Genomic DNA, 17,774 nt, shown 5'->3' with positions numbered 1-17,774 from the left:
TCACTCTCCAGATTCTTTCAAGTGGGTAGTTCTCCAGTCCCCGAAGAATGTCACTAAAACAAAATTATTCACTCTGGAACAGAGGTGGGTGATGAGATTATCTTCCAATACTATTGGATTGAATGAGGACATCCCGTGGAGTAGCCTCACCAATATGTGACATGACAGATCATACCACTATCTATCTGTCCCCAATAGACGTTCTGAACCTGATTGAGTCCACACTTGGTTGAGATTGTGACACTTAGACACCACAGTATACTAGCCTTTGTGTCTATAGATATCCTTTGATACCTTCTTGTCATTTTCCCAATATGCGATGTGACGACGCTATGATTACATTAAACCAGGTGCCAGCAACACGCATTCGCTATTTTCCCTCGATTCGCGCTGTCACGTACTCCCCAAGCATATCGGACTGACACGCCCCCGACATCATAAGGTTACCATAACAACCACTAACTCTCACAACCAATAAGGGCTTCTCACGTAGCAATGTTGTTGTTGCATGTGACTCCACGTCATCACGTCCAGTTAATGACGTGGCACGTCCTGCAACACGCCAACATTCACTCGTCTTCTTCTACCGGAAGTAGACTGCGCATACTAGTCCTTCCCCCAGCACCTCCCTGACGAACCAATTGGTACGCGGATCTGATTGGCTGGGTAACGCTTGATAATTCCTCTGGGAGTTCCGAGATACGTCCCCCGAGTCGGCGCGGATCAAGGGTAGGTGGGAAGGCGTCCTGTTCTACGGACTTCTGTAAGTATTCTCGTGTATGTCTGAGTGCCTGGGTCCTCACCTCGTGCGGATTTCCACGCTATACGATTGAGCTACAAAGGGAACAGCTCTCACCCGAATCTTTTTTGCGGCTGCACGTTCTGCCTTCCATTCTGGTCGCCGCTTTTTTGTACCATTAGGACACTGTACTATCCGGTGTCTGCTTCCAGCGCCAGCTCGTTGGATCTCGTAGCCCTGCAGTTAAGGGTGAGTGGTTTCACCTATGTAACTGATATTCCTGCCCTGATGCCACTGTGCACTACCCCGCATCGGGCATTCTGAAATTTCTGCCATAACACTATTCACAGTGGGAATTGGTCATTTTTAACAATACTTTTGTTTTAGCCCACTTCTTAAGGGTGTTCACACCTAGTACCACCTTATAGCTGAACACCTGGCAATATTGAAATTGCATGACAACTGATGATCGTAGTTTTTAAAGATAAGATTTATAATATTTGTCACATTGTGATTGTTATTTATATGTATGTTTGTGTCCCTGTACTTTTCTCTTTCAGGCATTGTACCTCACCTCCACTAGTCACCACTTATTAGGGTGCTGTATGTGTGGTAAGTGCCACAGTAGCCACTACCACTACCAATAAGTGTGTGAATCACCTGGTCCTGAAGAATTGCGGTTACTTTACTTAAGCAAGAAACATGTTGACCATTTATGACCACAGCGTAAAACAGTCATTTTAACTGTTATATTACGCACACTATTGTTTTTAGAATAAGAGTGGGACCCCCGTCATTTAATAAACACTATTTAGGTTTCCCACTACTTATTTTTAATACACTCCTTTCACCACACACTTCCTCACTTGAAGGCCCTCACCTGCATTCACCCACCGGCAACTATGGAATAAAGATCTCCACAAAAAGGCGCCACTGGGGTCGCCGATCGGGGATTGCAGCGCCGCCCCGATTCGGAGCAGACCCGATGATGACACTTAACATCTGGGCCACATGCTGACGACATATGACAGCTAGTCTGCCGGGTGTGTGAGGGTCTTTTTCCTAAAGGAGGACTCTCCTCCTGACCTCGGGGACACATACATCTCTTTGTTCACCAATAGCTCTCTTTAGGAACAGCATACTTTCATATCTTTTCACAGTGTTATATGCTCCAGCTCAATTGTGCTCTACCTTCACGGTGGACTGCACCAAGGGGGTTGAGTGTTTTTCATGAGATCCTGTCAATCATTGCAACAAATTGTGAAAAGTATATTTTTGTGGAGTTACATTTGCATTTTACATCGTAAATCCTGGAAGAAATTTAGATTTGAAGGCTGCATATAAAATCCAAGTTAATATCAGCGTTGCAAACATGATGTTCGCAATCAATGAAACTGTATTATATTTTGTGGTTGAAAAGTACAACTCTAAATGAAATTGCACAAATTTACATTTGCGCTACATTACATGTGTATTAAAACACATTAACTTGTATTTTTCTATTCTTTCATTTCAGGGTTCAACACCTCCTATGACTGTTTTTAAAGGTAATAAAAGGCCGTACCAGAAGGATTGTGTACTCATAATCAACCATGACACAGGAGAATATGTTCTGGAAAAGCTAAGTAGCAGCATACAAGTAAAGAAAACCAGGTAAATACGCTGCCTTGTAGAAAACCTTACACACATTTCTCATCGCTGTTGCTGTATATTGTTGTTTGTTATCTGCAAAAAGCCTGTTGTGTATTGGAACTGTGGGGATGGGATCAGGAATAGGTCTACCCTTGCCAAGCTTTCCTCAGGCCCTAGCAGCCACAGAGTGCTTAGGAAGGGTAACAGTGGCCCTTCAATCTTTCAGAAAGTGGAATATACACATTTATAAAGTTCGTCAATAAAATATGAATAAACCCAGAGCAGGCACACTTCTACTATCATATTTCCTACTCAAGTCTGAGACACATTTTAGAAACATTTTGGAATGTAAAGTTTTATGAACGGTATTCATAACTAAAATGCAATGCTATAGAACATAGTTTTGTATTGGATGTGACAGAAAGTTGATCCAAAGTTAAGATAAGAGAGTAGTAGTAGTTGACAGCTACGATTCACACATAACAGCAGTGACAGCGAGACCAGCAGAAGCCACACTCACTATACTATTTAACAGCAGCATAGTAGTCATGATTTCAATAGGTTGCCAAACGCTCCGCAGAATAGCTTAATATGTAAGAAAGATAGGGTTTAAGGGAAACAGTGCATCACTCTTGACTGTACTTGAAGACTACAAAATAATGGTCTGATAACATACTGCCAGAAAAATCACATTTGAACTGAACATTGACATTTTGCTGGAGTTATTTGAATTTAATGGAAAATTAGGCTGATGGAAAGAGCTGACACACATTTCAATGGCTATTAACAAAGTTCCTGAATTTCTATCTTTTAAATGTTATGGTTAGCTATGGTAATATATCTGTCTCCGCATGTATCATGCCATAAAATAATACCATTGAAAACACACAAAGGTAAGTATCTACATTTTTCACTGTGAAATATTATTAAAAGAATAAAAGCATATTGGCTAAAAACTATGGGCACTTCTTCCTTGAAGCCGTTTTGGAATTCCATAAGCCCAGAAAAAGGCAAAACACCTCCAACAATCTGATTCAGCAGGTCAAAGACGTCCATAGATCACTTTCTTTTTAAATCCTGACTTCTGCATTTGGAGCCTTGGAAATAATCTTAAATGGTGTATTGTCCAGATGTCTTCCCATTAGATGTCTCCCTTCATCTCCCCTGTGCCCTGATTGAGAGATATGCAAATCTCATTGGCTGCGCCACCATCAGTTTTGATCTCAGAGTTCACAACCTAAAAGCAGGAAGATTCCGCATGAAGCTGTATATAGCCTTTGATACACCTCTGCATTTGTGTGCGGCCCTAACGCAAAGTTTCATTTAAACTTCCAAAAAATTGAATGACTTCCAACAGTTTCAGTACAGAATTGCATGACTTCCTTTCTAAATAGTAACTGATGCTTGATTATGGACATTATGTTTTCAGTGTTTTTTTTGCATTTAATGCATTATAGATTCAAGGAGTAGCTATAGAATTAATAAGCACCAACAGCAGCCACAGCCTTTACACCATCAGAATGTTTGGGGAGTAGAAAAAAATGAATTTTGCCTGTTTCTGAATTTGGAAGGAAATTGAAACACCTCTGTATTAATGGCTGTAAATAGGCATAATTTAATCCTCTATCCTCGGCATATGGTTGGCACCTGTGTGTTGAGAATTCTATGTTATGAAATTGTTTTTGGCAGTTGTTATCCAGTAAGGGTGTCCTGGCGCTTGAAGCGTCTGAGAAAAGGAGCAGCTAGCTAGGTGATGCTTAAAGTGGTCAGAGGACAAGCAACTTACAAAATAGTACAGAAAAAACAAGGTTTTATTGCTTCCCTAAAACATAAATGATTGGCACTCAATTAAACCTTTGGAAGAGAGTTCCCACAGTTGTTGCATACCTCAGTTGAACTTAAAATGTGCAAAAGATGTTGTCGTAGAGAGCCATTATCTATGCTGTACTGGGCATTGTTGATTAATGAATGATGCGTTGAAACAAGTACAGCGCCTTAAACACAACATGTATGACTATTGGGAGCCAGTGTAGCAGCTTAAGGTGGTTGGAAATAGAGAATCTTACTGGCAGTCCCACAATAAGGCACGCAACAGAATTATGAATGAGCAGGCGATGCTGCAAGAGATAACATGTAGCAGTAGTATGAACAAGATAGAAAAACTGCCTGCAGCACCACTGCTGAGCTAGATGATGCCTGCAATAGAGGAAGGTTCTCACTGAGAACCTGAAGAAGTGAAACAAGTAGCTGTCAGTGTTTTTACTTGAATGCTGAAAGAGAGGCTAGCATCAAGGATAATACAAAGATTGTGAGCAAATGAAATCATAGTAGGAAGACTGTCCAAGTCAGTGGGCCATCTTGCGGAGGTCCACGTGAACTGAGGGGCTCCAAATAGTAAGATCACTGTCTTCTGTCAATTCAATTTAAGTGAATTATTTAAGCTCATCCAGGAAGATCAAACTCTGTTTTGAACCTCCTCAATGTTTTGTGTGATAAATACCACAATTATTGCATCATCATGAGACACAATAGAAGAAACGTAATGTTGACTGTTGCTAGAGGGTGATTATAGATATTGAAAAGGAATGGACACAAGGAAGAAATGTTAAATTGCCAGTTCCCTCTCAAATGGAAAATAGTGCACAGATATTATCGATTGGTTTTTTTTCAGCAAAAAAAGTGGATAGACCTTTACAGAGATCCAAGGAGGGAGGAACTGTGGAAGTGTCTATTACGCCTTTTGAGAGTTTGTGAGTGGAGTAATTAGCAACTTCTTATCACAAGTCTATACAATTGGACTTCACTTTTCTAATAAGGCGCTTTAAGATCTTATACAACACACATAAATGCTGACATTTTTTGCACAATAGCTCATTCTCCAGATTTTTTATTTTATGCAGGGCTATTTAGATAGGACTAGCTCTGCAGTGTACAAAGCATGGGTGGATTTCTGCGATGAGAAGGCCAGTGTTTTGAGAGGGGCAATGGCTTCCATAGAGTGCTTCATTTATAGATGAAAGGCTTTAATGAGCTGGCTGGGATCTTAATAGGAGATGTCACTAATGAATATGGAAGATGCGCTATTCCTCATGAGAACATGTGATAACGATGAGAGTGTCACTCTAAACCAGGATCTGAGTTGTGAACAGAAGGTTGAGCATTAGGCAGTCAGGTTCAGATAAAAGGGTCTTGAGAATGGTCTATTCAAGGTAGTGTGAATGGTGTAAGACAAGTGAGAATTGAAGTAGAAGAAAAGAGTATAGTGTAGATATTCAGCTAAGTGAGTTGGTACATTGACGAGGAGGTTGAGGTCAAAGATCGACAGGGAATCACAAATGTTTGAGGATGCAGGTCTTGTGTCGCATGTTAAGGTCCCCACAGATGATAAAGGTGGCATATGTGAGGAAAAACAATACCAAGAAAGAAGCAAGAGAAGAATCAAAATTAAGGTTGGGATTAGGGCATCATTAGAGAAGAGCACCAAAAAATATTGTAGAATTGTCTGCTTCAATTTTACATAGAAAACTCTCAGCATTGGTAAATGTGTCTGTGTACATTGCTGGAATGTGGATAGACAAATGATGAATAATAGCTAAGTCATCACTAAGCATGCAAAGATGGTCCTTCCTAAGTGTGGGTTAGCCCAGAGGAATAGCACAAACAAGGTCAGGATCAGAGGAGGCCTTCAGCCAGGATAAGCCTCTACATGCCTATTTCTGTTGGAAATAGTCCAGGCCCTGTCTGCAGGACAATACTCTGTAGCAGCAGATCAATTCCGGGATGGATTGCACCATAGTCTAGAATGGTTTCCACTGGGAGGCAATTGATTGTTTTTGATATATTAGGCTGATATATCTTAATAATGTTATTATTTGTAACTACTATAATGCCCATAACGCAGATCATATTTTGAAAGATTAACTTCTCAATATTTGAAGAACTCTCAAACACAAGGTAAGATGCCGAATTAAATGTCTCACTATCCACAACTTCTCTCACGTTTTTAAAAGCTTATAATAAGTCTTCGTTCCCCTTGGTCCTTACCGGTCAATGCTTCATTTTACAAATAGGCAGCCTCACAAAGGTATTATGCATTTCACAGTCAACTCTCAAGCACTTTTAATAGTTTAGAGGGAGATAAAATGTGCCTGTAAAAAATGTTCATAAAAGTAAAGAGGCCTGGGCAAGTCAACAGCCAATTGACATCCTGTTATTTTCATTTCTAGAGCAGAAGGCAGCAGCAAGATACAGGCGCGAATAGAGCAGCAGTCTACTCGACCCACACCGCCATCCTCCCAGCTGAAAGCACCTTCAAAGCAGCCTGTTGGGCCGAAAACATCCCCCATGAAAGATAATCCTTCACCAGAGCCCCAGCTGGATGACATAAAAAGAGGTAATGCTTTGTCACTGGCAACATCTATACCACTGATATGGCGTTTTAACTTTATGAGCCATTTAGAATGTGGGATGCACCCCAGACATGTGGTTTGTGTTAACCAGAATCTGATCATGTGTTGCAAGTGGTAGCTGATGGGTTGTGTAGGTGGTGGGGTGGCCCATTTGTAATGTGAATGTTGCATGCACACGTGCATGAGTGAGAATGTGTGTTCGTGTGTAGTATGCACACTCAGAGAGTCAATTCAGTGTAGCCATCCTTGGGTAGCAGCACACTCAATGCCTGCTTAGAATTTAGTGTGTGCTGTATGTGGGTTAGTATTTGTGTCTTCTGCCCATGGCTATGTCAGGTACTATTGTATTAATGTTGCAGTTCATAAATTGCCTTTGGATCTCTGCTGATGTGTGCATGATTAGTGCAAGATGATTGTGTAGAAGTGTGTCGGAGGGATTGGTATGTTATATTGTTAGTGACATCGAGCTGAACATTGTCATCTGTGTGACCATTGGCTCTCTGTTAGTTGTTCAAACATTGCCCCTGTATGCCTTCAGCCATTTGTTTGGTGAAACAATGCTTTTTAGGTCTGGCAGAAACAGCTTTGGCTGTGTGTTTGATATACTGAAATCATTACATAATAATATACAAGTAGGGTCTTGCCTCGGCCTTCCTCAGCTATTGCTTTAATTAGCTGTCATTTAATGTTTTAACTCTCAGCCATAAATTTAAAAAGTATTGCTCTTAAACCAGCATATAGTTGTTCTGTGGACATAAATCTGCATTTGAACGGCACACTTTTTATTCAGTTTTACATACATCACTCACTACTCAACAACCTCACCTTCTGGGCGGCGGTAATTTGGCCTAGAGCAGTGACACAAGCTCAGCCTAGCCCTGGGTCACTGCCACACTCACATAGCCAGTCCACTTGCGAATGTCGGACATGAGGAATAGGGATGAGAAATGACACAACTTCCCCAGAATCACTTTCCTAAGCACCGATCACACACTTGTGTGGCATCTTGCCATTTGTGAGTCCTCATTCAATTCTTTTAACTTGTCCACGTTTAAGATCTATACAGTAAGGGTGGTTTTCACCCCCATAAGCCTAACAACAGGAGCTTCTGTTCAGTAAAACCTAAGCCAAAGGGTACTAACTTGTTCCAGGTTTTACCTACAGACTTAGTTAGTAGATGTAGAGGAAATAACATAATGAGCAGCTTTACAGCCATGAATTCCACTTGATGTTCCTTGTAATGCAGCGAAATGCCTTAGCCAGTGACATTTACAACTTTCAGCTATAATTTCCTCAAATCTCTCAGTACACGTCTAAAAGCTTGAAAATCTGTGTCCGCCACATTTTCTGAATGCCTCGGCTCTGTTACTAATTCATATTTGCTTCTCGTCTTTTCAACGTGAATTAACGTGTTGGGTGATCCATGCTACATTTATTTCCCACTCAAGGCTATGAAGTCTCCTTGTTTGATGATTTCAGACATTGAGCATTGTGAGTTTTCCACCTATCATTTATCTGCTGCATTACTTGCTAAGTCTTCAAGGAATATTTAGGCAGACTTGTATTTTACATAAAGTTAAAATTGTATATGAACCTGAGGAGGCTAGAAGTAGTTATAATTCCTGCAAAATGTTAGCTATTTCAAATGTAGTGCAGCTCTAACCTAAGAGCCCTTTGTAAAGAAAAGGTTTACCCTAGCAGAAGCATCTTAGACAAGGTGTTGTCTAAGGGCATTGTCAAGGAATAGAGAACCTAGTATGCAATGGTAAAACCTATATTTAGGCCAGTAGTTACATAGACACACATTTACAGTTCAAGGCAAAGAAAGATAATGTGATTTGCACATAATCAAGTGGCATGTCTCACTAACTAGCAAAGTGCATTTATATTCTAAGGGCAGCAGGTTAGCCACTAAACCAAGTTTTCTCCTACATATCTTACTGTTGTGTACTGAGATTTGTTTTGCTTGAGGCAAACATTTTGGACGAGATTAAGTTCATCTACCTCTAATGGGCTCATGACTGGTGAATGTTGGGTCAATGATCGCCCTGTACATTAACCCCTGTATGTGAGTTATACACCTTTGTAGGTTCAAGTTGGGTACATCTGCCTGTCAAGAAAGTGTTAGAACTTGCAAGGAAAGATCCCCACTATTAATGGGATAGCAGGACTTTATTCACTAATGACAGAGGCAATAGAGAATAGACAGAGAAGGTGTTCATATATACACAATCAAATACAATTTTTATCTTTTCTTTTTATTTTTTTTACTTTGAATGTGAGAGTTTTTCTCTGAGTGTGAAAAACCTGTGGTAGGTGATGAAAAGCGTCTGCAAATACTAATGCTTCTAAAAGAGCATTAGTTTGTTTCTAGACTTTAAACTGAGGGGAGAAGGCAGCGTGTTAGTTGGGACAAAGAGCACAAAGGCTTGTTGCATATCAAAACAAGTACTGGCAAAACCAATAGGTCTGGCCTTGGGAACATTCAGTGTTTTTTCAAATTCTGTTTTATAGGCACATGCGGTATGCCAACACATTGGCAGAAATGTAAAAATAAAAGAGTGGCCTACCTTTCCACGCATACCAGGGACAAAAGTGTACTGCTTTTCAGGTGGCTGTGCTCGTTATCTGGTAAACTCAATCACTAACAGTGCAATACAGCCTAAGTATGAAGTGGGCAGCCCCATGCCCCATTTTGTGTGTGTGGTGGCCAGAAGCAAAACATGAATGGCACTTGATCAGACCAATAAAGAAAGAGGACTTACATAAAGCATCTTTATGTATGTATTTTTTGTTAGGTTTTTGGAAAACAGGAGACTGGGAAGACAGATAAAGCTGTATGTCAGACCTAAAAGTGGAGTGCAGTGAGCGCAATAACATTTTTCATGCAGTGTGCCAGTGAGGTGTGAATTGGCATGCACATGTATTAGCCAGATTGAAAGCCAGCCACAACCCTGCCCCGGGAATCGTGCACACCCCAGTTTATCATGTTTCATTAAACTTTTACTATATTTTAAAAGTAACATTTTTCATGAAATTGTTCTGCAGGGAATGCACTTTTTTGCCTCTCATCTCAGTGTCACTGCAATAACCATTTACAGTGTAGCAATTTAAAAACAACAAATAAAAATAACCCCCACCAAGTACTTTCTAACCCCAAATAACATATATAAAAACATGGCCAATCTGTTGGCTGATCTAGTCCTGCACCCATTGAGCACTTTGTTTCTTTATATAATGTAGATCAACTATCAACTAAGAAAAATAAACTTATATGCTTTTGTTAAGGAAGCGTAGTAGTTTTCTCCTGAGGCACTGCTACGTCAAGAACTTGTGTACAGCCTGCCTTAAGCACTCAGTTGTAAAAAAAACAAGAAAGCGCCAAAAGTTTTAGAACAGTGAAGGAAAAAAATATAGGCAGCAGGCTGTCTTTGGTTATTTTCATAGCTGTGAATAAATACTTTTGTAATCCTTTTCATAATGTGGGCACCCATGTCATGAAGTACCAGGCATCAAAGAAAGTCATTGGGGGACGATTATGGGTTATGTTTTGGTAATTATTCTTTGTACATGTCTACATTTAAGATTACCCTGCCTTATGCTGCTGAAACTAGTATCATCTGATTATACCAAAAGTTAACATATAGCTTCCAGTATAAAAAGACTTGTTATTGTACATAATGCCTTAAAAAAGAATAAGTAACATGGTAGCCTATGTAGTTTCAAATCTTTTTGTTTTTAAACCATCCGTTTACATCTTATAAGAATTATTAAAAAATCAAAAAGCATTTTAACTATTCTTTACAGGCTCTATTTTAAAATATAAGCACAAAATAGGAAAATCTAAAGTCAGGTAACCTTAAATTGAGGAATAAAAGGAACACTTTAAGGGAGATAAACATGGAACCCTTTCTAAAACTTTTTTCCAAGGTAAAACTAGGTTTTCTTCCCAGGTCTGTTTTCTCTTCTGCCTCCTTTCACCATGCTGGTTCTGGTCAGGTTGATATGTCTAGTAGTGTAGACCATGCACTTTGAATAGTCTGTATTCATGACAGCCTTTCTGTGAAACAATGTGCTTGGTTCTAATACATATTGTATAGGAGGCTAATGGAAAATGAAGGGAACAGGCTTGGAGCCATGACAAGTTTCCCTTTAAGGCATCCCAAATTTCCTTTGGACATCACTATATGTCAGGCCTCCCAAAAATCTGAGAATTACCTCTCCCATTGTCCTTCCCAGGGTGCTATTATTGCTGACATCCTAATGCGAGGGAGGAATCATTACTGCTCTAGACAACATCAATTTTGAGGACTTTCTCCTGTGTCACACTCTGCATTGAGTCTCATTTTGACGTCTGTCTTGAGGTAGAGGGCATTGACCTCAAGGGCTACATCTGTGCTCCCTTCGATGTTGACTGCACTATTGAGACTTTCAATGCTTAGGCTCAGACATCCGCTGAAACTGGCAGCTGAGGATGCAGGTCTTGTAAAATATCCACTGAACCCACAAAGCAAGCAGTCTTGTCAAAGAAAGGCCCAGTTTTGCGATTCAACAAATGATCAATGCAAACAGCTTCAACTAAATGAGGGGTCAGTTACGCTTTCAAATGCCTCCGATCAACATTTGCTCTTGTATGTCTGTGGGCACTTAAAATCATCTCAGCAGGCCTCCTCTTTCTGCTGCAAAGAAGATTTCAGAAAAGAAGAACAGTTCTCTAGGTAGAGTTTTTTTCTTTTAAGCTATCAAAAAGAGCTATCCAACTCATTAAAAGATGATACCCTGGCCATCTCTACATTTTGGGCTCTCCCTTTACTGTCAATTCTAGTTTTACAACACTCTTTCAACATATTTTATTTCAAGTCTGTGACATTTTGTGCAAGACCTCTTAATGACACTTAACGTTTGAGATCTCTGCATCCTCTGCGTCATGGTCCCTAGTCTTAAAGTGAATAGAAAATCTTTGTGGCCCCTTTGCCCATCTGCAAAGGAACATTAGCAAAATGGAAGGAAACATACAGCATTTCTAACTTCAAACCCCTGTTTTTGAGTCAGGACTCTGTTCCAGAGATTCCAATTGTTTCTGCAGCAAAACAGAGAAAAACATGGCAGCTTTCTTCAGCTGCACCTCCAGTAATGTGAGCGAGTCATCCTTTGGATTGCGTTGGAAAGAATGTGTCCTCTACTAATCTCAGGATTGACTTGTCTGACCCCTGTGTTAGGAAGGCATGACAAGCCCTGTGGGAGTCATTAGAAAACATAGCTGAATATTTCCCGGGCACCATCAAGCAGATTTAATTAAGCTGGTTCTTGAGGGAAGTTTGATTTCCACTCAATTAAGCACAGTCAGGATGCGGCAGATTTACTTTCAGCGGATGCCATCATAGCTTGACTTTAGAGAGATCATGTCGGCTTTGTCTTACATTCCCAAAGCCAGATGTACTACTCAACATTCATATTTGGATTCTTGCTCTTTGAATCACATAATGATGTTGAGCTGGCCATGATGAAGACATAAATGGTAAATCTGCCATTAGCAGAATAACCACAAACAAATGACTTAGAGCTTATCAACAGTAATACAGCTAGCTTTATTTCTTCCAGTGGTAATTCTATTAATGACAGATTTACTGTGAAAATCCATTCTTTTACCATTGCCGCCACCAAAAAAAAAGGTGAAGAGTCAGAGATGTATAGTTACAGCAGAAAAATATTTTCCCCATCCACAGTATTTCCGGCTTTGCAAACAACAACAGAACCAAAATCAGAAATCTCTATCGGAAGATGAAAGACCAGAATTGAGGAAGCGGAGGATCCCATCACTGTGTAGGTGCATGAAAAACTCCAGCAATAAAAAACAACGTTTTGCACCGGCTCCTCCCTCTAACAAGTGCCGAGGTGAGAGGAAACCTTTCAAACCATCTCCAGCATTGGCAGGTATCATTAGAGACAATTTGAGTGCTCAGTATTGTACAAAATGGATAACCTCATGTGCTACAATGCTTATCCCAAAATTTCCATCTGCAAAGGTGCCACAAACTTTAGAAAAAGGAACACCTGAACAAAGGAATGGCAGAAGGGAGGACCAAGAATGCACACCTCCTAGAAGATGGGCTGCCTGCTCAGCCCCTCCCTTGCTAATAAGAGGAGCTAGGAAGCAACCAGCGAACTGAAAGGGACGTTTTATCTGAAATTGGATGCCTTGAAGCTGTGACCCACTTAAAGGAAAATACACTCAGAGTTGAAGTCTGTTTGGGGCTAACTTTGAACGTGACTGACAGATTTGTACCAACTGCCACAGGACTGATTATAAGCTGAGCCCAGCAGCATATTGTGTGCTGCATGTAGCTCTAAATGCCTTTGTAGAGAAATATTAGTACCAAATGCTGAATTCTTGGCTATTTACCTTCTACGTGGTTAGGGTTACACCACGAGGACTGATGAAGAAACTCTTCTGCGGATGCTGATGTTGAAGGTGACAAGGACTTGTATTGCCGTGCATTTAGGGGACCTGCCCTGTGCTGCCGGAGCTTGACTTTTGCCATTCAGAAACATGCATTTAGGAATTTGGAGAAGCCTGCCCAGGTCTAGCTTGACCTGCATAGTCCCAAGTTAGTGTCATGAAAATTCTTGTGCGCTGTATGTGAACTAAGAAGCACTGATGTCCATATGAGAAACTGCACGCCTGCACCCTGCACTGCAGCTATCATTTATGGAACAATGTTGCAACTCCTGCCCCTTCCTGTGACTGGTCAATTCACCTATATGACTGCTGCAGAGCAGGTGGTCCCCATGCACAGTTCCTGTAAAGCTGCATAAAAAGGGCCCAAGACAATTGAATCACATATTGGACTTTTCCGACAAGAACGCTTACATAGTCTGTATTTGGGAACAGATTTAGGTTTAGTCCAATTGTTATGTGCTTTGCCAATTTTGTTTACCTATAAGACGTGGCTATTAGCGTAAGCTAGGTACACATTCAGACAGAAGCTTTAATCCATATGTAACTGAGCATATTGGTTTAATGATATTAAAAGTTAAATATTACATATCTTGATTTATAGAAGTCTAGCACCGCAGATGGGTTACACTTATTGTGAACAATACATTTGGTACATGATGTAGACAGTCTGTCCCACACCACCCTCCAAGAGTAAGCCTTGACTGTTCGATCTTGTTACCACCTGAAAGTCAACCTAACAAAGAAGTACTTGACAATTCGGTGAGCTTACAGTAGAAGCTGGTTATTGTGTTTCCAGGGAGAGCAGCAGTAATTTTCATAAGGATGGCTGACTGCCTTTAAACCACACAGGTCCTGCAGTACTGACTTAATCCTTAGCCTTTCCTTTCAGTCTTTCCGAATCCCTTCCAATCTGGCAAAGAGTGTTCAGCATATATCCAAGAAAAGGTAAAGAACAGTAAAAAAATTGCATTTCTACCTTCCAAGCAGTCTCTAGCAAGATATATTAGGTCCTCCATTTTCTGTAGCTGTCAGAATACTTATCAGCCCACCTGGCTCATTTCTCCTGAAGTAAAGAACCACTGCCATGCTTAAGGTACATTCTTGATGGTGGGATCTGTAAGGCGGCCACATGGTGGTCAATCCACACGTTCACTAGATGTTACTCATGTGATTCTGCTGCTAGAGGGTATTTGTAAAATGGCTAGTATATATTTGCGTTTCTCAATTTTAAAGTTCCTTGTTTTCCCTACTTTCTTTTTGGGCAATAAATTGATAATATTAACCAATACTTCTACCACCTTATTACTAGCAGTAACTGTATAACTACTGATCAAGAAGCACCAGTTCAATTCACAAGCTGATTTCTGGCAGATTACCTCTTGGTTGTTCGGTGATGACTGCAGCCATACTATGCCGCTCTTGGCCTTAACACAGTTGACAACCTCACTAAAGCAGGAAAAGGACACATGGTGCCATGCTGTAATTGCACACATTACCACATTATCCACTTCACAACTAAAGTCTGCAATGTAGTTTTCTCAGCATTTTGATGAACAAATGTAACATGCACACTTCTGTGTGATAATGCATGGCATGTCTCCACCTTTCATCTCCCACCAGCAGCACTGTTCATGTGCCTCTACAGCATTGGCTCCCTACCGAAATGTAAATAAATTTGTAAATTTGATATTTGTATAGCGCACTACTCACCCACAAGGGTCTCAAGGCGCTTGTACGAATACCGCTGTGGAACCCATCCTGGCTTTCCCTGTGAGGCGTCCACTCCTGGGCACCCCCAAGGTGGAGGCCAGGCATCCTTAGCGTTGTGGGGGCCGTTGTGGAGATTAAGCAAGCTATTGCCCAGAGTTGCAGAGTGGGACTCCATGATTGGAATAGGCACCGAGGCGAGAATTATCAGGTCCGTGGAATTTTTGAGCCCAAGACCCGCCGAGGCGGGGAATTGAACCCTGGTCCCGGGCTAGACCTCTGCATCAGGGTCTGCCGCTCTAATCATTGAGCCACACTTCTCCACATGTATATCCTCTCCTTCCAGGTTTCACCCTCACAGGTAGTTGCATGATGGGACACAGAAGACGTATGTCTTTTAAAGTCTACAGATGGTTAGAGCTTCCGATTTGAACAGCACATTCACATGCAAAGGTGCGCGCTTAGGTCAATTCACTTGATGGCACTTTTCAAAAGATGACGCTCTACGATATCAGATACACTGCACCAGTATTTGTTTAGGGACAGAAGTAAACGTATTCATGACGGGAGGGCAGCAGAACATCTACTGGTACCACAATCCATCTCTCCTTCCTGGATTTGTCCATTCACTGTTTCATCATCATAGTGTTTCTAAACGAAAAATGTGTAACATTGTAGTGAAGATGGAGATTTTTGAAAAGTCTATTCGAATGAGATTGCTCTCCAGTTTCCAAGGCTGTATTAATTCTCTCATCCCTCCATGGTGAAGCTGGGAACATTTTCCCAATGGAAATCACTCAGTAGCTCTGTAAAATTGTATATTTAAAATCTACTTCTGTTATACTGGCATTGGGTAAAGTGACTAGTCTTTCAACTCCACATCTCTTTCAATAAACACAGTGAACAAAGAGTCTATTGCAATGCCAAGTATTGTGCTGTGTTATATTTTCCCATTATATGTAATTTGACAATTGTTTGCAGACTGTAACCACCTACTGTGTTGCACTTTGAGGCAGGAATAGCTTGCTGTGCTACTGTCTGTCTCTGCAGACTGCACTACCAAGTCACGTCATCAAATGATTGCTATTTCACACTCGTATGGTATCAAATTATTGCATTTACAATGAGAGCAGTTTATCTTTTTCGTTCTCATAGCTCACATTTGGATGATGTTTTAATCATGAATATGTCCTTGCATTTCAGAGCTGAGGGCAGAGGTGGACATCATTGAACAGATGAGTAGCAGTGGCTCTTCAGCCTCAGGGTCCCCACCAGCGAGTGATGATGAGAATGCCAGCAGTGCTGGAGAAGAGGATACCCATACCTCACCTTCTCAGCGTCCTCCCTACCGAGGTCAGCACAGCAGCCGTGCTCCTGCTTCCAACGGAACCGGACGGCAGCAAGAGAGCAATCAGCTGATTAATACTCTCAGTGAGTATTGCAATAGTGTATCTTCTGTATTTCATAATTGTATTTAATTGATATGTTTTTGCTAGTGCAGATAGGTAAAGGGGACACTGCGGCATTTTACTGAGTGATAATAAATCAATCACTTTGTAGTGTTCTTCCCTTGCGCGCCCTTGCGCGAGGACACTGTTATGTTCATTGTCTCGCGCTGCCCGTTAGCACGCGAGACCCGGTGGCTGAATTAAAGTTGGAAATCTGAAGTGGCAGTTGGTCGCCCCCGCTCTGAGTGCTTGCACGCACTTCGTACCCGCCTGTGGGAACTTGTATGGTGATGAATAAATCCTCTACAAACCACTTCGTCTACGGCTACTTACTACATTTTGATTGGCGACGAGGACGGGCAAGTTCCCACAAAGCTCCTGCGCAATTTACAAGAAAAGCGGAACATCGCACTTGGAGAAAACAGTGTCCAGGCAAACTTCACTTCCGTAAAGGCTTCACCAAGACAGGATACGGAATATATGCAGAGTAAGTGCTCTGGATCCCCGCCTGCCAGTGTCGAAACCACCGCTGGTTGGAAGAATCCCCTCACGTCAAACGCCATTGTCTCCCTCATCAGCCCAGTCAGCTACGGTCTACCGCCTCTTTTGGTCAGCTGTGTATACAGAAATCCAGGGATATCGAGTGAAACTGACGCGGTACTCTAAGCTGACGACGCCTGTCTGCGGTTGTGAGGCGATACTTTCTAGAATCTACGTGACGCTTGGGCATGAAGGTACTGTTAATCTTTGATATTAAAATCCATCCCTCGTATAGCGTGCAATCTTGTGCGAGTTCAAGTCAGCGGTGACACGCCCACCTCATAACGGCACTCAGGCTCATAAAGCGTGCACCAATACAGTTGGAAGACACAGAACTGTAACAGTTTTTGTCACACCTACGTCTTGCATCTACGCATAAATCCAGTGTGCATTGGCGTAATCGGTGACAGGCACACCCATTTCACAATTAACATGCTTCAAGAAAAAATGAAGGTGCTCTAATTTACGAAATTTAAGGCGTGCTCAGGGTTAGTCGGTGACACGCACACCAACACATTTGTTTCTGTCTCATTTTTCAACTTAGTAAGCAGCGGTGCACTGCAAACTGGTTTCCTGTCATCTTCTTCTCCTGTCATCACATAGACACTGTGCCCTATCATATACAGTATAGGATTAATAGCACTGGTGCAATTGCTCTCTGCTATAGTGAAATATGTGGTAGAATTTAGGTTCATTAAGAAACATTACCTACTTCGTCCATCCTCATTTATTTATTTATTTGTTTGTTTTCTCTTTTTGCAAACATTACCGACTGTATTTGCTGACATGCAGGCAGTCCATCCTCCCCCGCCTTTTCTTGACACACCAAGAGAACCACC

At 41.3% G+C, this 17,774-nt stretch overlaps 1 protein-coding gene across 2 annotated transcripts in view; it reads left to right on the top strand.

Annotated features, from left to right (window-relative positions):
• The window catches only part of EAF1 (ELL associated factor 1), an 80,556-nt gene that overhangs the window by 49,349 nt on the left and 13,433 nt on the right, over positions 1-17,774 (top strand). For both annotated transcript variants that reach the window (XM_085630636.1, XM_085630634.1), the window contains 3 exons: positions 2,256-2,392; positions 6,598-6,764; positions 16,151-16,378. In XM_085630636.1, the coding sequence (XP_085486762.1) occupies positions 2,256-2,392; positions 6,598-6,764; positions 16,151-16,378 (532 nt within the window). The remainder of the gene's footprint in view (positions 1-2,255; positions 2,393-6,597; positions 6,765-16,150; positions 16,379-17,774) is intronic.

The sequence above is a fragment of the Triturus cristatus genome, chromosome 10 (genome assembly GCF_964204655.1).
Source record: "Triturus cristatus chromosome 10, aTriCri1.1, whole genome shotgun sequence".
Classification (NCBI taxonomy): domain Eukaryota; kingdom Metazoa; phylum Chordata; class Amphibia; order Caudata; family Salamandridae; genus Triturus; species Triturus cristatus.
Note: the sequence above shows the minus strand (reverse complement) of the source record. Positions and strands in the feature narration are given on the sequence as shown.